The sequence below is a fragment of the Mastigoproctus giganteus genome, chromosome 1 (genome assembly GCF_048544385.1).
Source record: "Mastigoproctus giganteus isolate SK-2022 chromosome 1, ASM4854438v1, whole genome shotgun sequence".
NCBI classification, from domain to species: Eukaryota; Metazoa; Arthropoda; class Arachnida; order Uropygi; family Thelyphonidae; genus Mastigoproctus; species Mastigoproctus giganteus.
Window position 1 is genome coordinate 169,507,887 of NC_143575.1, and position 26,520 is coordinate 169,534,406.

Genomic DNA, 26,520 nt, shown 5'->3' on the forward strand with positions numbered 1-26,520 from the left:
AAAAAAAGCCAGAAGAAACTTATTAATGGACAAACTGCAGAAAGCAAACATCCAATTCCGACCCCTACCTAAATCTCCAGAGAAGCTTATCCGCCCACCCTTAACCTATCCGCGGTATTATCCTACTACTAACTTCTTTCAATTGAAACTATAGCGCGGGTTGCAAAACGAACATCAGGAGATGCTCATCAACCAGCCAGCACCATTAATGATCTCTACTTTTGATCTCTGGAACAACTCCCCCCCCCACCATGTGTATTGCCTTAAAAAAACGCAATTTACAGAAGTTAAAGTGCTAACAAGGTTTTCTTGTATCCCAATCTTTACCTACCACTTTTTTAATCGAATCTCCTAAAAAAAAAAGGAGAATGTGCATAAAAAAAAAACGAAGGTAATAGTACACTCAATCAAAAATATCAAGAAGGGTATCGTGATCACAGAATTCGCCTTTTACAGCAGCGCATTTTAAAAGTTGGAATTATTTTGTCTTGCTTTGCCATATTCTCGATTCTCTGAAAGATTTCACCGAATTGTCGTAGCCACCAATTGTCACATACAGCGAAATATCATTCACCAAATTGCCTTGTACACCGAATTGTCTTGCAACGATTGATCCCGAATCGTTGATTCAGGGGGCAGTTTTGGTCGTTCATAAACTCATTTGAATAACGTAATTCTAGATCGAAATTGGTCCGGTCTTTTCCTTAAGAAACATTAAAATGCCAAATTTTTTGATTTTTACGTTTCTGTTTCTTAACTTTTGAACACTGATATACTTGTTTTCTTAGCACATAAACTTGGTTCTTTTTTCTGTGTAGGTTGTTTTTGGAATGCATATTGCATTTCTTTAGCAATGCATTTTGAATACAGCATTTTCTCCAGTTCTTAGATAGAATGTCTGACCTGTACTCACGAGAAGTTGGACGGCTTTCTTCGTGGATGTTATTGGATTTCTATGTGCGTATCGAAAGTTCTTCATATGTTTTTCTTTCTACCTCTTCTGAATCTTTTTTTTCCCAGGTGAAACTCGCAAGTCTTAATGCGAAATGATAAAGCCTCCTTTGCAAACGTCATGATGCAGTAAATATGAAACAGTATGGGCGTTAGGTCTACTGAACATTTTCATGAACAACAACCCAGTGAGCTATTTAGAAAGCAGAGGATCTGTTAGATATTACCGATTCGCCTCATATTGTACAGTAATAAAAAGAAATTGTATCCTCAGTAATTGGAAGTACCAACCGCGATGATATTAAATTACTCGTGTTGACTGTTAGATGTGTGCTATTGATTTCACTCTCTAATTAATGAGTCGTGTACGTGGCTTATGCGGGAGGTAATTGGTGATGTAAAACAATATCGTATTACTCTTACAAAATGTTAGCCACGAATAATTATGCGCATCTAATTCATTAATTTAATTAAGTGATTCAAAATATATATAATAATATTGGAAATACTGTTCAATTCTTTGAGAGCCTTTAAGATTTGTACAGGGTATTCTCCTTATATAAATATGCATTGTATTCTAGGTCTTAGGACCTAATTTTTGGCGTTTATTTATTTTGAATCAGGGTGGTGGAGGAGAAATAGCATTCCTTTTTTGGATAAGGTACGCAAATGAAGATGTAACTTTAACATCTTTTAATCTGTGGGTTGTCTTCATATGCGTATTAAGCGAAAAATCAATTTCTCTCTTAAAAATATTACAATTCTTATAGAAATTAACTTTTCTTCTGCCGGTTACGTCTCTGGTTCGCTATAAAATAGTGCTTATGCCAGATCTTTGAAAACTGACACCGGTAATTAAATACCATTCTTAAAGAGGTAAAACCGTAAATTAGCCAAATTAAGTAGATGAAAAAAGCAGGTAAAATTTAGTGCATTAAACCAGAATTGTGCATCACAGTGACGGTGAATGGAGGCAGCGGATATAGGTTGACGCCCATCCCCATTAGTGGATAGCGTGTATGTTATTGTACGAGACACTAGATTTAAAAGAAAGGTATTGTCTGGTGGATAATTTGGATCATTTTAATATGAGAATCTTTATCGCTAAAAGGAAGCTGTTTGAGTGCTCTTTGTTAATGGGTTTGAGGGATATTTTTTGTTATTCGAGCAAAATATATAAGGATTATTCTGTGGAAGCTCTATTTGCCCCAAGCAGTCTTGTTTTAATGGAACGGCTACTGCCTGGATAACTTTAAACGTATTTAGAGTACCGATAACACTAATTCTGAGTTGATTTTTTTTTTGTTTGTTTGATTAGAAATAGAATTAATTTTATGGAAGAATGATTTCTTGCTGTGCCTGCTAGTAGAAAAAAAAAAAAAAACGCAGGAAATTGGACATTCAGTGTATTGAACGTTTAACATGCTTTTTTTTTTTTTTTTTTTTTTCAATATAAATAGCAATGAAGTATCAAAAGACTGTGGCATATATATTCCATATAATTTTCGTTTTGCGTTGTCACATGAAAAATTGAGGACTTGTATCATTTACATTTATTAATTAAGGTCTCCACCAACCTATGGTAACCCCGCCATCAGTATCAGAACTTGTATCAGCACAACTTCCATAAATGTATCAGGACTGAGCCTTTCTCAAATTGAGGTTCTCAGATCTGTAGAGGATATTCCAAGGGGATCTGTGAATAATGTTCAAGAGATTCTTATAAATATTTAGAATCTGAAAGAATGGAAACAGTGTTACTGAGCTTGGGGGGGGGGGTTCTGTGGAATTTAACTTGAAAGGGCAGAGGTGGTCATGTTACTAACGTTTGAGAACCACTGTATTAGGTAAATCACTATATACCAAACGTATTTAGAAATATTAAAGGCAGTTTGTCAGTTTAATATGTTCTCATGCTTGATCTTATACGTGCATGCAGATGTAAACCTAACTTGAGACATTCTGGTTAATTTTGTGTATCCTGAATTATTTAAAGAAATATTGAACTTTCTTTACGTTGGTTATTTTTATCTTGCGCAATTGACAGAATAAGTTAGCTCTCGTTAAAATGTGTAAAGCGTAGTCCAGAACGTACAGAATAAAAGCAGTGCGTTTAAAAAAAAATAATAATTTCGTGTTTGCTAAATTCAAGATTTACTACTTAGGTGATGGCATACATTCCATCTTCTTTTATCTTCTTGAAAAGGAGTTCAAAAGCACGTCATCTGAAATTCTGGAGGAATTGGGAAATGGATTAAAATATCATAACCGTTCAATTGCAGTGAAAATGGCAAAATTCATGAGTTATTAACGAATTTTCTGTGTATAAAAATTCTGTTTGAATCCAGTCGATGATTTCAAGATATTTTCTAGAATTAGCATCCATTACTGAGCGAGTCAGGAAGGAGTTTGATTCCTTCTGGGATTTTCAGTTTTTCATATGATAATACAGCCAAACTAATCTTTATAAAATGTTACAGGAATAGTCACTAATCTTAATCTTAGCAACTAACGCATCCAGAAAATAATGAATTATCCAAGTGCAGATATTTCTAGTTCCCAAGATGATACCATGAGTATATGGTGCCACTTTTTATGCTTGATTAATAAAATGACAGCGAATATGAACTTGGTGGGGGGGAGTCAAAATGAAAGAAACTGCGTGTGACAAAAAATTAAAATTTATTTACATACATACTGCTTTCATATTTATAAAAGTACCCTACAGTGTAAGAAGATTAGACATAAAAAAAAAAACGTTGAAAAAGGAAGACAATGAAGTGGGCTTACTCTTTTGGTTTACCATTTTCTGTGAATGGTACTACTTAGATTTCGAAGCATCATCTTGTCAGTGAGAGCGGTGTCTACTTGTGGTCTTGTAGGGACTTATTAAAGTTGACATTTTAGCACATTTTTCATATTTATTGATGAGCTTAAGTTTTTCTTCAAAAGAAAAAACAATCCTTTCTGTAACACACTGGCTCGAATTTTAAAAAGTCAGAAGAAACCATTCCAAAAAGAAACAAATAAAAAACCTAAACGTCATTTGTCTCCAAGACTTGTAGAAATAAAGAACACTGTTATAATACAATGGATCCAGTTTTTCAGTTCCTTGAAGAGTAGCATCCATTCTGTATCAGGATTGTATAGGGATATCTGTTGATGTATCGTAGGACTGTAGTCAATGGTCGAAATAAGATTCTTTTGGAATTCACAGTGCTGAGCTGTTCCCTGAAAAAGTGGTCATTATGCAGGCTCCCTGCGTGTGTTTCATTTTATTTATTGTGGATGTGGCACGCTTTCCTTAGTGGTTGTGAGGGTTCGTCTCCGTAGATGGGAGTCGTGTATTTGAAATGCTAGTGTTGCTTTATCAAATATAATCCTAATTGTTGCTTAATGTTGTATTAATTCTGTGGTATAATAGAGCTTTTTTCTTTCTACAGTAGTAAAACCGGAAGATTACTGTAACCTTCGGTGTTGCTACTGTGGCTAGAGTGAGCTAGTAGGCAGAAAATGTCGTGATGGAGTTTCTGAGAAATTCAGGGGTCTTGTTTATAGGAACATACCAAATGTAAACAAACAACACCTGTAACGGATTACTACGTATTTCTTTTTGTTAGCCAACCTGGATCTCCATGGCCCTAAAAGTTCCCGATTATTGAACTCGAACATCTCCAAAAATGTGGCAAATGGCGATATATCGAGCCGACTAAGCTGATATGAAAGACTGTCTGCATGAACTGCCAAACTTAGGACAAGACAAACAAGACTAGAAAAATAAACTCAACAACGCTGACGATTGAGAGAAAGGTGGAATGTTTGGTGCGTTTCAGTAGAACAGAGACAGTAGAGACACTTACCTTGAAATAGAAATCAGATATTCCAGACAAACTTTGCAGAACAATACAATGTTCTTCTGCTTGAAATATAACAGTCAGCGTTCCACTTCGACATCACTCGTAACCTACTGATTACCAGCATTTCTAATCCATGCGGTCATCAGACGGTGGAAACGATAAGGTCACTGTGTGAAACATTTTGTTGGCAGTCTTTTGCCATCTGATACAAATGCAACAAACGTCTGACAGGTGAATTAATATTCACCTGTCTTATGGATCCTGTTGATGGAGTATTTCAACATGAATCTGCCTTAGGGCCAAATGTATGCGGATATAATTTGCATCGGTCAGAATATCTCATCCTCTTCCCTTGATCCACTAACTCCCCAGATTCCATCCTATTGAGCATCTGTAGAATAAGGTCGAACATATAATGTCCACTATAAGTACAATTGTGGGGTTGTGCTGCAAAGATATTTAACTTTCTGATATAGTGCGCTTTCAAGCTATTATTCCCGCCTAGTAATGCCCGACATGTTATTAGGTGAATGGTCACATTTGAGTGGCCATTGAGCGTATACGCTGCCAGTAAGTAACATACATACTTTAACAGGCCACCGTAGCTTAGTGGTCAGGCGCGCGGGTGCATAAGTACACGTACCTTGAGTGACCGGGGTACAAGCCTGTGACTGCTGAATACGGTGCTATTTCTTGTATTCTGTCTATCTTGTGAACTCCTCTGACCTTTACTTATTTCCTTCTGGCTTCTTAAATTCAAAAATAATTTAAATACAACGGTCGTCCTGGAGTATAAACAGAAAATTTATTTTTTATTTAAATAAATGGCATTGTTTGCTTAACAATAATAACAACATTTGATAGGCATGATAATGAAGGTTTTATGGTTAATAAGTAACGTGTAAAGTACCTACAATTTAAAAAATAAATAAAACAAAGGGGAGCACTTCACTGCAGCATTGATCCATGTGTATGATATTCTTGCAACCATCGCCAAACGGGAAATCAAGTCTAAGAAAGTTTTAACCTCAATAATACCAAATTTAAGAAGATAAATAATGCTCGCCCGTATATAAATAAATTGCTCTTCGCAGGTATGTTTTTTTTTTTTTTTTTTATACATTACATAATCTCAGTCTCCAATCAGTTCGAAAGCTATTTTATTCTTTCTAAATTCATTTCGTCTTTTGATGGCTTTAGACCAATAAAGGAGACATATCTTCTTATTGTTTTTTTGGAATTTTTCTGCTGAAAATTTCTTCATTTTTGCGTAATTCACTTTTGATAACTTTGTCTGAAAGAAGACCTGCCGTCTCACTGACATTTTGGAGTTTATCTCCTTAAATTCGGTATTATTGTAGTTGAACTTTCTTTAATTTTATATCCCGTCGGTGTCTGGAAGAGTATCATATGTATTTTTCCGGACCCAATTCTTTTTTAGCAGAAATTTATGTCCATATTTCCTTCAGTGCAGTCGCCACTAGAGGTATGGACACTAAACTGCAGTTGAGTGGCATATATTGGCCCCTCTCCGATTCGGCGTCCTATTCGTCCGTAAGGTGTACAACAAGATTCGAGTATGGTCTCTGGATTTGCCAGGTCAGTTGATGGATTTTGATTTTCCTTAAATCAGGTTTTTAAACTGCTCGCTATATGGGATGGAATTTTATCATGCTAGAACATGAAGACACATCTTCATAAAACTGTCAAGGTTTGAACACCATTTGGTCTATGATGTTATTTTTAACGATATTGATACTCGGTATTTATAGTTTTTGACCCTTCAATCAATGGTTCAGATCCAAACCACGAGTGGTCGCCACATACACACACAGTCTCCTCTGAACTTAATTTGGCAGTAGGTGTTTTCTAGGGATTGGTTCTACATGCACTCCACTCTGATCCGAAGACTGCGTAACGCGACTTAGCGCTCCATAAGAACTAGAACTTCCGCCGTTCTATACTTCAAGAACGATAAGGCTCCACTGCCAACGACGTTTCACGTTCCTTGATGTGTGGAGCTTGAGAGAAGTCGTGAAAACTCTCTACGGACTGTGGACGCCCTACCCGCAGACATCTGGGATGGCTCCAACGTTTCCCAAGATGTTGACCGTTCGCCTTTATCATTTTCCTCGTGAATCGTGGAACTCTATACGTCAGTGTTCTTCGCTCCCCCTTATTGTGCACATCTACATCCCCTTCATTCTTCCATATTTTATTACGTCGGCTACGATTGATTTTTCGAAGTTTAAACATGTAGCTGCGGCATCGAATGATATGGTATCCGACGGTTTAAGCCCTTTGAAATATACACATCCGAGAGGAACAGTTTCTACAGGTTTTTGGTATGTAGACTGGAACCTTGCTCCTTTCCTCGAGACGTCCTACTTCCTTTTTTTTATATAGGTCGTCTTGTTCCGGCAGTTACTCTCAAACATCCCAAAAGAGCACAACTGGATTTATAACACGCGCGGATTAAGGCGGATGTTTCCTGCCAATACTCTGGAGCTGTTTAGAGACCTCAAAATAGACCCTGACAGGTACTGCCATGAGAAAACTTACAGGAAGCTCATTGCAGTGGATCTGTATACGAAAGTACAAATATGATGAAGAACGTAATTCAAGAAAGACTTCAAGTGCCCTCGAACTCATAAAAATCTTAAATGAACGATATATTGTGTTTCCAAAAGACTCTTATAGGACTGGGGGGTATTCCTTTTTGTTCAGAGAATGAACATCCGAATCAATTGATAGTGTAAATGACTGTCATTTTCCTATGTATGTATAATGTTTTGTAATTTTGTAATTTTTCTATGAATGTATGATTTCTGTATCTACGTAATTTCTCCTCTATATTTATATATCTTATGTATTTGCTGATATTTTATCCTATGTTACACTCTAATAAGTTCGGTTGGATGCATGTATGAGCCACCCTCTAGATAATTTCTGTACAGGGGGTGTTTGTTCAATAAACTAATAATATTGGCTGTGAACTGTAAACCGCTGTTGTACTGACAGTGATTTGTGACAACACGAAGTGTTATGCTGACATCAAACAGTCGGTTTTTATTGATGATAGCCAGTGGACTTGGTGGAAACCACGTAAAACAATCAAACATGCCTACCTACCACCACCACCGAACCTCATCGCTGGCGTAGCACAAACTTGGTGAAACCATTCTTTGAGCACACTTCATACTATGGGCTAGTCCATTTGATGCTTAGTATGTGTGGTGCGATTGGTGATTTGGAGTGACTAATTGCTTCCGTTTCGCTGTATCAGGATAAGCATTGACACGATTGCTGAAGGACAGCTGTGTAGAAAAATTAGCTGGCCCATATTGATCCATTCTAGAAAGTTTTTGCAATAGTTGTTGGTTTGCTCTTCCCAGTTGTGTCAACCCTCTTCAGTCAGTTCATTGAGGATGTCTTTATGATAGTTTCTTACTGTTTCAACTGTCAGCATGCTCAAGAGTTATTAATGGTGGTTTGCACCACTTCGGGCGAACTGTCGCATTTCACCTTTAGTCTTCAAACATTACGTACGGTGTTTCTAAACTTTAAGTTGGGTGTCGTATTCTTTCTGTTATCTGACGAAAGGGCATGCTCGCTGTGCGGCAATCGGTTGTCACACCTCTTTGGAATTGATCTCGTCGTATTCTGTTCCATATAGCTATCACAGAGTGCGTCCATTTTACATTCCACTTTTAATGGTATTGCCATTTGACCTTTGGAATTAGCCATTAGTTCCCAGGTACCAACACTGTACACTTTGGTAGAGTGTATATGAATCCCGGGCGATATATTGAAAGCAAGATGGCAAAAAATTGACTTTTTTTCACAATGTGACCGTGTTAGTTGGGTTTGGGCGAGAGTTTCCCCCTGGATGATGCAGTGTTGCCCGGTAGCCTTAGTTGCTTTGTGGGAAAAAAAAAAATAAATAAACAATAACAGGTGCGTACTATGCACTAGAAACACACAACACATTTAACTGTTGTGAAAAGCATCGGAAGTTAAACACAATTTGAAACGAAATTCTCTGATTTTTAGCGGGATCTTTCTATAAAAGATGCGCGTAGAGAGGGCAGGGGGGGTCACTTTGACTGAAAGTGAGTTCTTCTAACAGAAAGGTGCACAGCGGAGCAGTTGTCGTACGGTTAATAAGTCTTAAACGATCTGATCGCCTTCCAATTAAACTCCCAAAGTCTTTAATGATATTTTCTCTGTTGATGGGGATGTCTTGAAAGATGAAGATTTTTTTCCCTTTGAATACGACGCGTCTTGTCTATTTACTCTCATTCCTTCAAAATAGTCTCGTATATTGTAACATGGCAAACGGAAAGATTCATAGAAAACGCTTTTCTAATTTCTAAACATGCCCTACATAAGTGGATTTACCGGAAACACCTACAATTTCTGAAATATGGAGATAAATAAATAAAAGCGGTTTTTTTACTACCCACTATTAGGGTACGACCTGTCGTTTTAATTATAGGCTTAGTGTGCTCGATGAGATGTAGCAGTTTTCGAAATGTGAACAGATTCGCAAATAGCTCTTATTACAAAGTGACAGAGCAAACGTGAACCGAAGCCTGACTGAAATGTCAAATGGTCCATCAGCCGAGTATCTGCGAGCATACTAAAGATAGAAGCAGCAGGCCCGTACTCAGATAATTCATATCTCTAAATGGGACGGAATGCTCCGCTAATCTTTGTCATTCGAACCGAAACATTTTTAAAAGTTCTTTTTATCTTTGCACGCAACCAAATATCTGGGCACATTTTTAACGGCCCCGCACAATAAATATCCAACAATTACTGGAGATTATGGTTTGGAAGCGTAGCTGAAATAGTACTCGGAGGTAAATAGTTCATCGAAATGATTCACGTTAGTTTTGTACGAGTTACGCTGACTGGGTTTGATGGAGGTAACTTTCCCTTTGTCGTTGTCACCGGTCGTATTTCTTGATGGAAAATTTCCTCAATTTCATAGATAAATGCCATCTAGATAGGAGCCCGCGTGTGCTTTCCTTTCTGATCCGTAGATTGAGTCTTCAGTGCGAAGAGAGCTAGATAATTAATGTTACCTTGAACGCGTCCCGTGTTCTCAGTACGATGAACAGCGACCAATTGGCCTGCGTGACCTTCGGAGCTGGGCAAGGACGCTTCTTCGGTATCTTTCGATTTTCAAAGCCGCTCCTACAATAAAACACCGTCGTGATCTCTTTAATCATAATACACGCGGGCAGATCATTCTATGGCTTCAGAACGGTTGAAACTCGTTATTACGAGTATCATATAACGAAAATTCGCTATAACGAGTGTTTAAATTTCATTGATAATGTAATTTCCCTTTGTACATTTTTTCGCCGGCACTTAAATCTCAAAACAGATGGCCGATATTGAAATCTTCATGTGATTATTTGTTTCATTGTTGGCAATTGGATTCTACTCGTACTGTGACTCTAGGTTGGTTAGTTTAAATTTTTTTTTGTACTTCAGTGGAAGCCTATGTTTACAAGCTGACTTAACTCGGCGTACCTCCAGATAAGATTTAAAGTACTGCTTCGCATATGGATTTTTTTTAAAGGAATATTCCTAACATTTTCCCGCACATAGGTGAATGTCACCAGTTCGTTGAAATATCTTTCAGTAAAGTCAGATTTAAAAAATATATATATATATATTATCAAATGAGATATAAATACTGTATAGTCAAAAATAAGGTTCTTCGGTTAATTTTATATATCCAGCTAGCAACGAAGATATAATTGATACTAGCGTGTTGGACTGTGATAAGTAATGACATGAATCAATTCGAGTGTCTTAAGCTGCAAATGGATTAATCAAATTTTACATATTAACTAAAACATATAAAACTAATTACCGTCTCTATACATTTATAGGTACTTTGGCTGAGGTCCAATCCCTATCAAAAAAGTGGGGTAGCATTATACTGTATATAAAACTAATTACCGTTATATATATGAAACTAACTACTGATACTATATATATATATATAGTATCAGTTACCTTCGTTAACGCGGTAGTATCAGTTACCTTCGTTACTAGCTGGTGGCATATATTTATAGGAATAAATTTAGGAATTAATAGATTTGCTTCAAAGGTAAATATGTATGTACTTCGGTCGTGTAGTGCTTAATTTCTTCAATGCATTAGTGATCGCTGATAGAATAATTTCATCGAAATTGATAAAAGCAATTACGTTGTGTGTGTGTGAGAGAGATTTTTCGGTCGTATATATGGTTTATGTTATTATGTATCTGCAGGCCTCTCCTGCAAATGGCTGAGAAGACACAGCTTGTTTTGGTCTAATTGTAACCATTCTTCCAGGAAAATATCGCGTAGCTGCGCAGAAGTTGAAGGAAGAGGACTTTATTGCCGAATAGCTCTCTAGAATATCCCACACAATTCTCGATAGAATTTAAATCAGTTAAATGACGAGACCAGGGAAGATGCTGGAAATCCGTGTCCCATTCTCTGAATCATTCTTGCACGATTCTGGAAAGATGTGATGTTGCATTGTCATCCATAAAGTGGTCATAACCTTCTAGATAAAAATGTAACATTGCAGGGTGCAGTACGTCTGATGCAAAATTCAGTTACTCTCTGGATAACATTCGACTTTCCACCTGTATCAACGGACCTAATCAGTGCCAACAAAATATTCCCCATGTCATATCAGCTCCGGATGCTTGGGTTTTCTTAACGAGGCAAGCAGGGCCCATCGCTTTGTGAGGTTCTCGCTACACTGGCTGCAATCAGTGTAAAACAAAGTATATCTGATTCATATGACTACATGACTTTCTTCTATTGTTGCAGTGTCCAATCACTACGTTCTCTGCACTACTGCTAGCGGATTTTTCTGTTTGACTCTGAAAAAACAAGTGGTTTCCGAATAGGCATGGGAATGCCAATACCCAGTTTCTTCAACTCGTTGCACATGGTACGGGTTGTGAAGTAGGGCTGTTTTCGGTTTGGTTCAATTGAGATGTTAATTGCTGCACATTGGATGCCCTATTTTTCCGTATATTCCTCCTTAGAGTGCGACGGCTTCGCTCTTGAATTATTGTTTTACTGCCACATTTACGCCTTTGAGATGTCGAAAAATCCTTACTTTCCAATCATTAAAACCCTTTGAGATGGATGCTTTTTGAGAAAGCAGTTATGTCTTTTGTTTTTTGAATCGTAACTCTCCTGCTAAACGTGCACCGACATTCAGACCTTTTTCCAAGTTTGATAGATCACGCTTTGTCCTCAGTCTGGCTTCAGATTACTGCAGTCGAATAGCTTGCCCAGTTTTAAATAAAAATAAATAAATCTTTGATAATCAACGAGGCAACACGCCATCTTCCCAGGGTCATAGTTGTCCTTGCATTATTCCACATTTCTTCGCATATATTTGCATTTCTTCTGTCTGTAACTGGCCGGTGTGTGTATATACTCATTTTGTGTACGTGTTGTGGTCACAGGCAGTGGTATACCAGGTTAGCAAACAGGAGGAGAAATTAGATAAGGAATTCGAATAGAAATAGACATACCTGCCCTTGTATAAACTAACAGCCCATAGTTGGAAAGAATTAGTTGGATGAAAGCGAACACTATATGAATGAAGAATTTGAAATATACCGAGAAGAATACTTCGTATTCTTCATTCATATACTTAAGTTAAAAGCCTAATGCTCTACCGATTGAGCTATCCACGAAAATTCATATACTGTTCAGTTTCATCCAAGTAATTCTTTCCACACTTGGGCTGTTAGTTAACATGGGGGCAGTAGTGTCTATTTCTATCCTAATTTTGCCTCCTGTTAGTTAAGCTGCCATACCATTGTCTGTGACCACAACATGTACGCAAAATAGTGTGCGAGTAATGTAAAACTTGAGGCCAATATCGTGAACAAACTTCACAGGAAATTTTAGAGCATTAGCAGGTTGTTTCGGAAAACACTGTTATTGAACATAAGCTAGGTTCGCGAATAACAGAAGTAATGAATTTATATCTTCATTTGAAAATGTGTTTGGCTCTCCTGGGTTTGGAAGACAGAGAAGAGTGGAAAGATTTAGAGTGAATTCTTTCTAAAAACATCATTCTTTAGTGTGAATGTTACTCGTATATCTTTATACAATGCAGTTTTTGAGAGACGTGTTCCTCTAGCCTAGTCATAAATGCAGCATTCTGGTGTCTAATAAACATTTTATGCTCGGTTCCACAAGGTCATAAACATATAAAGAGCTTCCAGTGTGAACGCTGCTATTGCAGTCAAGGGGCAGTGCTGGCACCTAATAAATATTAAGATATAGTTGCAACTGCTGTGATAATTTTTTTTTTTAATCCTCAAATAAGCCGCCATGCGAAATGAATAAAATGTATTTTCAGTTAAATACACTGCAACTCGTACATTATTAAACCTCACATTCATTTTTAACATGAAGTAAAAGAAAAATAAACAGTCAAATGCTCGTTTGTCTGCCGTTAGGGCACCTGATTGGTGTAATGCTATTTTATTCCTCTGACAGACGCATATTGGCCATAGTTGCCCTTGGGTCGTGGAATTTGCATAACAACTACTATTTTATTCCACGTCCTCAACAGTACTTCAGCTGAAAGTCTGCTGCATATCAAAATTGATGCTGCTTGTCAGATCACGTTATTTGTTTTTATTTAGAATTTCTTGGCTGAAAAGTTCTATCTCACAAACCGTCCTGTGTTAAAAGCACATTACGTGATTTACATTGGATATTCTGAACTCTAACGTGAAGTGAAAACAATGATCTCTGTATAAAGGATACTGGCGTTGAGCCACAGCCCATCGTTTCCTGTGAGGTATGATAAAACTCTGCTTATATGTCCCGAGCCGAACAGGAAATACGATGGAAGCTTTAAAATAATAACCATTTGGAAGAGATTCGCTGTAGATAAGAAAAGTCCTTTCATTAGAAAATTAAGTTCCTACCGCAATCTTTATACATATTTTAACTCCGAAAATTAATCAGGGTTGGTATCTATATTTGGCCTCTGACCATCCAGCCAAACGTAGCGTAACAATACCGATCGGGTATCTAACAAAATTGCGGACTGGCCCCATCAGCCCCAATAGATTTCCACTGTGACGACCTACATTTCACATTATAGCCACTTTAGCTTCCACCTTTGGGCAAAAAGCCAAACTTGCCAAAGAAATCAATGGCCGAATTCGTCGACACCTTTTATACTTTGTAGTTACTTGTCTTGTTAGCGAGCAGATGGAATTTGTAGTTACAACTATTGTCATAAGTGCGCGTGCAGAAGGTCGCAGTTTTTATTTTTCTTCTCCCCAGTTCAGGATGTGTATTACCGTGTAAACTTAACTGTTCTGATTTTGGTGAAATAGTACTTATGTTTCCCTTGAATGGAAGCAATATGAATGGACGTTGTTGGAACTTGTTTTCGATATCCTTATATAGTATGCTGTTAAAAATAAAAGCTACCTACCCTTATCCTCACAATAACGAATTTTTTTATTCCTTAATGAATTTAGCAGGCATCCATTTGCAAGGCATCCATTCTAACAGGTGGACACACGAAACGACTGGTGTTATTTTTGTATTTGAGTCATGCAGAATTTATTTAGTAAATGTTACAAGAACCTCGGAGAAAAAAAAAAGATATGAATAATATTTTTTTATAATTAATTTCCAAGTACCTTAAATATTGGCTTACTTTGTTGCGTTGTAGTAAATTCTCCAAATTTAAATTTCAGAGAGATTAATAGTTACTGTTTATGTTACCACCATTTTGTGAATTTTTAGATATAATTAATAAACTTTGTTTTTACTATTACTGATGAATATTTTTATTGGCCTTAAAGTACAGCATTTAGAAATTTTTAAATTATTATTAAAAAATAAGGAAGTACAATTATTATAGATTGCATTAGTTATGACTATGACGCAAAGGACTGGATTCGAATCCAGTATTGACAAGAGGGATTTCCGTCGGTTTTATTTATAACGAAGTAGAGTTAGTCATATCGGTCGAAGATTTATTGTTTTTCTCTTGGAAATTTGGAATTTTCGTCCTGCAAAAACACAAACCAACCATTCGAGGTCGGTATCTGTATTTGGCCGCTGGTCATCCAGCCAAATGTAGCGTAACAATATTAATCTGGTATCTAACGAAAATTTTTAAATATCTCCTGTGATGTATATCTTGCTGCTAAATTTCTCACAATTTCAAAAGTACGATATACACTACATGGCCACCCTCGTGGATAGTACAGTTGGTAGATTCGCCGTCCTCCCGACACCGGGAGGAAAAGACCTAAGTTCGAATCTGTCGATGACATGATGAATTTTAATTGGGCCTTTTTCACAACGTGGTTGAGTTCGTCCGTCTCACATTAGGGTAGCATGGTTTTCCCCTTCCGGAAACTGTTTTTTTGTTCAGCAAATCAACCACAGAAAACACGCACTTTGCAGATAGTATAAAGGAGTTGTAAAGTGTGTTTAAGGTCTGACGGCACCAGGGGTTTCCCCATCTCCGCATATTATACATTGTCGTGTGTTACAGTGCGCTGTAGAGGCCAGAGATTTAAGTGTATGGATATAGGTGGTGTTTAGGGTCTAACGGCACCAGGGGTTTCCCCCATTTCCGCGTAGTATACATTGTGGTGTAATACAGAACAGTGTGGAGGCCAGAGGTTTAAAAGTATGGATTTTGTAGTGGGTAAAGTTTTGTACCGTTGTTCATCCAGCCTTTTAACCGTTGGGCCCCTAATGAGACCTGCCGTTGCCCACACTAAGCCCTGTGGAGGCAGACTAAGTACACCAGTATTTTAGATATTTTACTCTGGCTGGTCCTGCCACCTAATTTCCTGAGATTTCAGTGGACCTAAAGGGGGGGGGGGAGAAACTCTAGTTCAGGCCGAAAGAGATATGTTATGCTGGGTAGAGTTAAAAATTTTGAGTGTTGTGGTTGTGTGGTTTTGACAAGGGTCAACCGCTAGTAGTGAGATAGCTAGAGGGGGAGGAAGACTGAAGACTGGAGAGGTGCGAGACAGAAGTATGGGAACAGTAGGGCAGACTACCGCCCCAGAGTATTAGTGAGGCAGGTCCATGCTTCACCACGCGAAGAGTGGAGTGGCAGGGAGGGGAAAGGGACAGCACGCTGGCTCCCCCTGCCGAGGAAGGGGAAAGATAGGGACACCCCACAAGAGAGTAAGGTACAGATTGCCAATGGCACCAACATACCTGGGAGTTTTCACTGTCATTGTTAGAGTTCATATCAGTAGTCGGAGGTCCGGTGAGTTATTCATGAGGAAAGCCCCATCCCGTGAGGTTGTTTTGATTTTGGTAGTTTTTGGTCCACTCAAGGTCCAATTTGCGTGACTGGCCGGATTATACGTTGTCCAACCAGGGAGTGGAATGTCCCAAATTTCGAATTTCCTGTGTGTGTGCTGTCACTACATCTAGTTCGAATTGTTTTTAGTTGGTAACGTAAATAGCAATCAACGTTATTCTGGAGAATAAGTTCTGGGCGAAGCGTGAGCGCTCTGTAGTCGTCCTCCGTTTCGAGTAAGTGCGACTCTTGATTCAGTGGCGTTCATCTTGTCCTTGTTATTAGGAGGCATCGCAGGTTCTCATAGTGTTGACATCGGTGCATTAGATGGGCCTATGTCTCCGCCTACCCGCAGATACATAGTGTGCTATCAACCAAGCCGAAGGTTGATAACCAACTGCCAATTTGGCGTTATGGGCCATGTCCTGTGATTAGAAAGGTCTGATTGAATCTTGGATGAAACGAGGGAGGGGGCCGTGGTTACACCCTGTTAATATATGCTAGGAATTTCTTTGTCATTTTTCCTTTCGTCGAATGCGCCGATCTGTTCTGCCTTGCCCGCTGTAGGTGTTGGATTAGGTTGGCTTTCTCCGTCTTCTGATTGTGGGATCTATGGTTTATCCAGCAAAGGTGATGGGGGACTCCCTTTGCAAGGTGGTATAGCATGGCTGTCTTGATTACTTCTAGGTCTAGAGCGTATGTACTGACCGTACGGGAGGCTCGGGCCAAAAAGCGAGTACAGTTATTTTGGATTGTATCCAGGGTTCTTGTGTTTACAGCAGTTGTGAATTTGTGGTACCATATAGGTGAGGCACATTTGATTACAGGGATTAAGATAGTTTTGTAATATAGTGAGAGGGTGCGTTTTTTAAGTCCCCAGTCCCTTTTGGGCTTAGTCGCTGATGCCCCTAAAACTCAACAACAACTACACGGCCGCTTTATTAGGACCATGAGCTATTATCACGTTGAACCGCCGTTTGCCAGAATCACGACGTGAATGATTCATGTAATGAAATGGTTCCGAATTACTGCGGTGACGTGGGTATAGGATTACACTGATGAACACGCCCTTTTCAGTTCAACCCACAGATGCTCAATGGAACTGAGATTCCAAAGTGGGCTGATCAGGACCTTAACTGTTTCTCAAACAATTATTTCACACATTTGGTGAGGTTTTTGTTGCGTTTTCATCTTGAAAATATCCCTGTCCACAGAGAGGATATTTTCAAGATGAAAATATCCCTCCCTGTGTATATGCAATGTTGACGGGTGAATAGCTGATTCGCTAAGGATATGCTCTGGTGTTTACGTTGCCATTCAAAAAACACTTACATTATTACACCTTCTCCAGGTAGTCTCTCCTTTCGGGATTGATCAGGGTGGTTCCAGTGGCCCGTGTGGTTTCCTCCATATGTATATTTTTTTATAAGTGCTAAAGAACGCAAACCGAAATTTATCAGACCACGTGACTTTCCTCCAGTCTTCTTGCGTCCATTCTTTGCTTTTCTTGCACAAATACAATCGTATTTTCCTGTTGGTGTCAGAAACATTCTACTCCATTAGTGCACCCTTTTCAAGGTTCTTCGTGGACCGAATAATGATTCGTTGTGATCGTCCTCTATTAAATGTAGAGAACATTGTTAAATGTTGAGTTACGAAGTTTAATATGAGAGATACCAGACGGTGTGCAATAATAAAGTAAATTTCTCATCTAGTACATTTCCAGTAGGCCGAGGCGTTCAGCCCTAAACCCTTCTTGGTAATTTACTATCGCACACTATTTAGCATCTCCCACACTATGAGATGCCACATCTCATATTGTGGAGTTAAAGTTTAACTGGGTTTTTCACTCATTGTATCACCGGGGTACCTACCCGCCCACGGATAAGAGGCCAACAAGCTTTGAAACAGTGCCGTTGGATGGTGGCATCCGCCGATAAGTAACATTAGTCTTCTCTACTGGAGAAGCTTTGCTTATTCGAGATAGTGCAGTAACATGCAGGTCGTTGTGACTCTAATACGTCTCATCACAATAGGAGATGTAATAAAAAACATTTCACCTACTTCAGTGATTTACTACGAACTAAAATGATGCTTTACACTAAGTTGTTCTTCTAGTAAATTTTCCGTAGCTTGCATCTTTCAGCCCTAAACCCTTTTTACCAAAAAAGTTACGTAAACATGTAACTTGTAGATCTGCCAGAGATACAAGGCCTAAATATCCGGTGCGCCCTTGACAAAACCTCATTCCTCTCAAATCAGAGCATTGGCTCCCCCCCCCCCCATTTTTTTTTTTTTGTTAAACCTTGACTTTATTTCTTTTTATTTCGATCGTGGATTATATTTTATCCGAATTAAAGGAGTATTCTATCACCATTCAAACATTTTCATCGATCTTGAATTATTGAATGTCCACTTGTATTACTACTAGCATCTTCTTCTCTAACCCTTTTAAACTATTCAAAACTCTTTCCCCGGTACACAACCTCATCGATGAAGTTGGTTTAGGATTTGAATAATTACTGGAAGATTTTATTTCAGTTTCATATAAAACTTTCTGTTCTAAAAATCAACATCCACCTTTGAGACAAATTTAAAAAAAAATAAAATATAGATCATATTTCTATTTCGATAGTTACCTGTTCCATTTTCTGAGTGCATTTCCTGCCATACAGTGCCATTATCCCTACCTCTTTCTGGTCCTGTTGTGAAAGAATTTGGGTGATTTAACATGATATGGTTTGCCAATCAGTGAAATTCTGCAGGGTTGCACAGCACACACCAATTTCTGGAAAAGAAATGCAAATCAAGCTCAAGCACCCAGTCGCTTTCTAGTACGCACAGGTACGGGACCGTTATTCTGATTATAAACATCTCGAACAACAAAATTGGTGCCATCAGTCGAAGCAGCTATAGCAAGTTAAGCATGGGCTATATTGCAGTTTAAAACATAAGCCAGAAGTGTGGAGCTCTAGTCTGAAAAAAACGACAAAGTTCTTGCCAGAATACTGATTTGCCACTCATCTAACGCATCTCTCTCTCTCTCTCTCATATGACGAAAATCCTCCCCAGTCACTGCCATTCTGTAAACCTTAAAACATATCCTCATAGACCAGTTACAATGTCAAACTGAGAAGACCAGCTATTGGTCAAATTTATTTGAACTAGTGTTCAAAATTGTGCAGATTTGAGCGATTCAGCCAATATATGCGTTGCGTAGGAAATATTCTGCCATAGGAAACAAATTAAATCTTGATTGAATTATCTGGTTATTTGAAACGAATCAACTTAAAATCGCTTTTGATTAATCCTTATACTATTTCTTTTCAGTGAACAGCCATATGGTAGGCGCAATATGGCCGTTGTATCTCTTCTGTTATTGTGCTTTCATTACAACGATAATAGCAGTTAATCTTCTTTGCCAGCTTCTTGAACCTTTATATGCGAGCTGTTTCAGTTTGATACATTATCAGGAAAGCACGATTTATTCAGTCGACTCCTTGTAGTTTCATTAACTTCTATTTATATGATTAGCAAAATATTCTCATTGTATATTCTGCCAGCAGGAAGCACGTCTCTATAATTACATATAATGACGATCAACGTCTTGAGTGCGTCTTTTAGCGGGCGACTACTGATAGTTCAGCTTAATCGGTGTTGTGGCTTTCGTTTGGTATTAATGTTTCCTTGACTTAAATTGCGTATGCGTGTGTCCGTGATTTCGTAAATATAAATTCGATGTCCCTGTGTTCGATGTCCCATCTCAAAGAAAGTTAAGACGCTTAATTACTTCGTAAAGGAGTACGCAAACATTTGTCTAGACTTCGCAATTCGTTTAGTCTAGACAAATCTTAACTTTGGTGCTAAGCTTAATCAGCAGCATTTTCAAGATGTCGCACGCCATAGATTTATAAACAATTTTGGTTGCATTGTATAAATGTCTCTTTTCCTATCTGGTTTTGGCTATAGTTTATGCAGTCAATATATGCGAAGCAGTTGAATTGAATTCCCCCACTTGTTTCAAATATTCGAAACTGTAACTAGCTTTCTTCCCAGTGTTAATTAAATGCACTTGACAAACTTTGGTAGCTGCATTATTTAAATAATTATAGTCGAACCTTCAGTTATTCTACATAATTCCTAATTAATATATGCACTTGATTTGCCAACTGCGGAGTTGTACTGCTTGATGAGTGGATAACTTTTCTGAAATAACGTGTGGATAAATAAGTGAATATGAGAATTGATTTGATCTAGTTATATGGTATTAATGCTGGTAACTATGGCTGTTTAAAATAATTTATTCTGTTTTTCGCTAATACATACCACGTGAATATGTATACACATTATTTCCACAGTTAAACTAAGTTCAAAAATAAAGCCACAAAATAAATTCTATATTAAAAAAAAAAAAAAAAACACGCTCCATATCAGCTGTTAAATACATCATACATTTTGTGTTGAATAGAGAATCATTTTCATTTTGCTTATACATCGGTGAATAACGTCTTATCATTTTTCACAACCAGACGTTACTTCGAAGGGACACAGTATTAATAATAACGAAACCCAATGATACACAGTAGTAGAAGTTACCCACATACTTTAATTGTAACTTTGATTTTTGTGTATTTATTTATTGTATATTTAGGTGGTCCTAGACAGCCTTTGGCAACCATTCCATTATCGTACAGATAATTTACATCACTCTATACTCATTCCCCTATTTTTGCCCAATTCCACGGTGGGCCATCTTTGCCCAATAACTGCCGGATTAAGGTGCAGCTAGCAGGCCCTTGTCCGGGGCGCCAAAAACAGATGAACAATAAGGAAAAAAAAAAATATATATTCCTTAGTAAAGGGAGCCGAACAATCATTCCGAAATACTTTGGTCCAGCTCTGTGCTCAATTACTCTAAAACGACCCCCCCCCCCAAAAAAAAACCCCGGATTCATTTAGAATATTCGCGCAGTCCAAGTACAGGTTATAAATAATTCTCAGCCCATTTCAAAGTCCACAACTTCGTTAATTAAGATGACTATGGCAAACCGTACCAAACCAGAATAAACACAAAACCTTCCACCACAACATGTGCCTCTGATCTCTTTAGACCTTTTTATCTTAGCAGCACAAGGAATGCATCCAAGAGACGTTGAATAAAGAATTCTTCCCCCGTTTTTCAACCTACTGTTCGTTTATCCATAAGTCGGCTGAAGATTTTGGTTCATTCAAAAATGTTTAACTATTAGAAAACCACTGCTATGAGAAATAAAATGCTTAGTCATATTTGAAATAATATGAACGGTGTGGGTACGAGTAATTAAAAATCTCTTAGGATTAACTACTTCCTGAAAATCCAGATGATTCTAGTGCTAGATAAATATTGTGAAGTAACATTTATTTCAAATTGTACTATAGCCATATTAGTTTACTACCAGTAGTGTTGATGAGGGATACGGTTTTAAAACATATCCAAAAGAATAAAAGGAAGTTTCCTTTAAAATATTCTATGCATGATTCCCTTTCTTCGTGCAACATTTTTGTTATTCTGAAAATCGATTAAATCTATAGATATATTTTCGTCAAATGAAATTTGGTACTTTGAGTCATTTGTTTTTGTCACGAACTGATGTAGGCGAGGTTCTGGCAGATGAAATGTTGGCATTTCGAAGCTCATTTGGCCATCCTTTGCTTATCACTGGAAGTACAGTATATGGATTGAAAAAGGGACACTTTAGTTATCATGAATGATAATATATCCTGATGTATTAGCAATTCAGCATCGTTGAAAACAAAGCGAACTAGTCACAGGGTCTTCCGTTTGAAATGCACATCCATAGTTCATTATTGAACTCTGTCATGGAAGTAAAGGTCAAAGATCGATATTTCACGAACTCCATAATTACTCCATCGCGTCGTCCACGCCTACACCTACTCTTCCACATTACAGAACCACCTACCTAACTAATGTTAATTCCATGAAGGAGTAGCTTACTTGCGTAGTTTGCATTTGACCTAATCATTACTTAAAATGTATCTACACTGAATCATGTTACTTGCTGTTTTAAGCGCGTTCTTATATGCATATATATGTACTGTATATGGGGTATAACGTTTATTGTCTTCGTGTCTGTCCGTCTGCCCACATATAATAACTCGACTCCCAGTGGACGGATTTTCATGAAATTTTATATTTGGCCCTTTCAGAAAGATTTGTTGAGCCTTCTCCAATTTTATTAAAATTAGACAAATAGAAATCTGGAACTGTTTTTTTTTTTTATTCGTACATAGCACATAGGCTATCCATTATATGGTATTTGGAGCACTGGATATTATTTTTGCTTCCATGCGCTGATTGGAGGAAGGAATGGGCAGCAGGGTAGATAAGCAGAAAAGAAGTGTTGTCAGTTTTCGAATTTGAAGTGGTTGCTTTTTGATGAGCTCGTTCTTTTTTTTTTTTTTTTTTTTTTTAAATAGATATCAAGGGTATATACACTGGTGTTCAAAGAAAGTGCATCACCCCTTAAAATTGTAATTGTCGTCCGAATAATGGAAGTATATGGCATTATTTTTTAGATTGCATCAGATAAGATTGACACGCGTAGGTGATGACGTAATATTACATCAGCTGTTACTTTCAATTATATAAGCACGCTCTGCAAGGGTTGCAGTCATTCCTTGCTTGTGTCAGGATGGCGAGTATGTGCAGTTGACGCCACAAAGAAACATTGCTATTGTTGCTTTACGTGAGGAAGGATGTTCTACCCGTCATATTGCTTATAGTGTGTCTTGTAATGTCGATAATGAGTAGATTTCTTTCCAAACTCAAGAATACTGGTTCTGCTAATAGGAAAAAAGGAACCGGACACAAACGAGTCTCTACGCCAAAACAGGACCGCGTTTTGAAGCGCTTATGCCTTAAAAACCGTAAAGCTTCTTCATCTGAGCCGAACGGAGAATATGAAGAACATACAGGGGTAGTAGCAAGTGCAATAACAGTCAGAAGATGCCTCTTCAAAAATGGACGAAGTCCTAAGAGGCCCCTCTCCACACAAAATGAAAAAGGCCCGATTAATTTGGTGTAAGGAGCGTGTCAAATGGACCCCTGTGCAGTGGAAGTCAGTTATTTTCTCGGATGAGAAGAAATTCAACCTGCATGGTTCTGATGGGAGACAAACGATTCGCCATTGACGTAGTGAAGAATACCATCCAGACTGTATGGTGTCTACAGTGAAATTCCCCACCAGCCAAATGATATGGGGGTGCATTAGGTTACCTGCAGTTTATAAAAGGTTCCGTGAATACCAATGGATACCTAGCTATATTGGAAAGCAAATTGCTGCCAACCATTATAGACCACTTCAATCTGCCAAGTAACTGCATCTTTCAGGACGACTCTGCTCCTTGTCATCGGGCAAAAAGTGTAAGTGGGCACTTCTGTAGTTACTTAGTTTCATTTCTGCATTAGAGGTTCGACAGTAATGTGTTTACATTTGTTACAGGTGAAAAAATGTTAGGAAGACCGGTCCATTACAACTATTAGCTCGCCAGGAAGCAGCTCGGACCTGAATCCTATAGAGAACTGTTGACATGCATCGTATGGAATCTGCAGTTGCCAGAAAGAAACAAAGACCCTTCGTGAACTTCAGGAAGTCATAATTCGTGTTTGGAACCACGAACTCTCAGTTGATTATCTTCAGAAATTGATCTTGTCAATGCCTTGACGGTGTGCTGCTGTTATCAGGGCCAGAGCCGGTTCAACTAAATATTACTTTGCACCTGGTGAACTTTTCATTTTGTTTTCAATTTAAAATGATAAAAAACTGAGGGCTTCTGATAACATTTCAGCCACAATTGTCGTGTTTACCTAAACTGTTGTGTAAAGGTTGCAAATGCTCATTTTGGAATATTTCGAGAGCACCTGTCAAATAGTACTTAGCTGTTAATTAATATCTTTTGTTTATATTTCTATTTGTAATGCTAGTCATTAATGTAACATACTATCGCGAAAAAGGATTAGAAATGTGAAATTCCTAGGTGATGCACTTTCTTTGAACACCAGTGTATAGTTAGCGCTGAAGTAGATCTATAGCATATGCGAGGAATGACCAGCGTATACATGCTTCTGTATTCTTTAATGAGTTTTATTTTATTTGGCAGATTATATTATACCTGTTACTGATATTAATACGGAACATAAATGCAGTTTTTTTAATATAAAACGCTTTGAGCAGTAGTCGAAGATAACCAGCACAGTTGATCATCAGACAGTAGATAATGGAGAGAGGAAAGGAAACTCTCTCTCTCCTTATTTCAAATGAAACTTTTCTTACTGCATTAATTGTTAACAGCGTATGTTCATTCTGAGAAGATTTTCCCTCCTGAAATACGTGATTTTAATCAGCTAATAAATAACGATAAAAATGAAAAGTACTCAACTGAAGTTCATATTCATACCTACCTCATGGTAAGCTGTTTCAATAATGAATTTCTAACCGAGTATTGCACTACAGAACTGCTAACTAGATGCAGATAGAACTAAAGCTACGGAGAGTGGAAAAAATATAATTGCCTACTCCTTTCCAGTTGTGCAGATTCGTTTAAGGTGTGGTGATGACACCAGATCAAAATGTCTCATTTTACGCCCATGGCCACGCGGCAGTTTCGTGTTTAGTGCATTAACTGCGAGCTAATTTACCACCGAGAGAAGATTGATTATCTTGGTGTCATCCCGCAAACAATCGACTCAGTCTTAATATACTCGTAGACTTATTCTGTTCCTCGCAGTCGTCGTAGTTAGGTAAGGCAACATGTCGCAGGCCTACGTTCTGTACCTGGTGGCCAGGTATGTGGCTGGATAGCGTGCAGCGATCTGTCACTGTGTGACAGGCCGTTCCCACGGTCGGCATTTACCTGCTCATGCACCGTTTTGTCCCCGATCAATGTGCAGCTCATCTGCGGTCCGTCTTGTTCACGCATGTTTTACGACCCTGCCTACGCTGGGATCCACCCATAGGACAGTTGCCATAGAGACGGACAACTAACGCCGATTGGTTGGGCTGGCAATCTCACGTGGACGACCGCACAGGTTGACTTGTCTGGAAGACTGCCGTAGTACTTTAGCGGGCTGGCAATGTGGGGAGGGAACCTAGTGGGATATGTTACTAGGCATGCTCACTACACTAGTAGACCGGGGGATACGCATTCTTTTAACACGGCCGACTTTCTTACGTTGTGTAGGCGTTCAACGTAGGTGACGTTCCTGCATTATAGTATCCCATCATCCCCCTCTTTCCTCTTCGCCTTAGCTTAACGCTGAGGTGTTTGGTCCCACGCGTTCCCTATTCAGTGAGCCCCCCTTTCCCCCCGAATAGCGAGGTGGGTGGTAAAAGTAAAGGGGATAAATGTGACGCCACTCCGGATGAACTCTCACCTTCTCACATCCAGGTGTGTCGTGGATTGCCTGCACATGCCAACAGTAGCAGGAGTCATACCTAAGCTGTGTAATCAACCCTGTCAGCCCCGTCTACAAGTGATGATCTTGCCTTGCCCGAGTCCTATGTGTGGAATATCTGTCTGTGAGTAGGGGGTTGGCCGTCGTTATGTGCCGTGCCTTTCCTGCTCCTATCTAGTTATGGTAGTGTCAGAGAGGCAGTTTAAGTGATGCGGAAAGTCACATCTCTGCCTCGGACGCTGGTCCGAGCAGTTTCGACAGGTTGTGTGTCCTGACGACTCATCTGGAATGCCCTGTGGCTGATCCATTCGCATTGTTCTTAAAGGTCCTCCTATACCTCCTTCCTGAAGCTCTCCATCACGTAATCTCTCTTTTGAAAGTAGGGAGCCAAAAGAAATCTCTCTCATTTACGCTTGGTGTGCTTCCCAGCGCCAGTTACTCTCAGCATTCACCACTGATAAGCTTAAAACACCAACGTTCGTTCCGATTCAGGATAGTACATTAAAGTAGCGTTCGTCACCTATTCTTTCCTTCCTTCCTTTTTTTTTTTTATTTTTCTTCCCTCCCTTCTCCTTTTACTCCTGCATTCAGGCTAGTATCCTTTGTTAGTATTATTGGTTTTACTTCTAGGTGTGTGTTTTATATCCCCTGCAAGATCGTGTGCTGCACCCCTTCACCTCCTGTACGAGATGCGTGGCATTGTATCCCACCGCCTGCTCTTAGTGCTGCTCATGTATTCCTACCGCCCCTCTCTGGCAGACGGTAAGTACAGATGTCTTTCTTATTTCCCGCCCGTCGTGAACCACCAGCAGAAGCTAAGTGACTGACCCTTGTCTTCACTTATATACGGGGAAATTAATCCCAAGCAAAAATGAAGAAAACATATACGGAACATCGTTTAGTATTTTTCTTTT

At 38.6% G+C, this 26,520-nt stretch overlaps 1 protein-coding gene across 12 annotated transcripts in view; it reads left to right on the forward strand.

Annotated features, from left to right (window-relative positions):
• Positions 1-26,520, forward strand: part of LOC150091249 (tyrosine-protein phosphatase Lar-like) — a 1,641,114-nt gene that overhangs the window by 608,870 nt on the left and 1,005,724 nt on the right. For all 12 annotated transcript variants that reach the window (XM_090374921.1, XM_090374965.1, XM_090374991.1 and 9 more), the window contains one exon: positions 26,237-26,368. In XM_090374921.1, coding sequence (XP_090231047.1) covers positions 26,296-26,368 — 73 coding nt within the window. In that variant the 5' untranslated portion in view covers positions 26,237-26,295. The remainder of the gene's footprint in view (positions 1-26,236; positions 26,369-26,520) is intronic.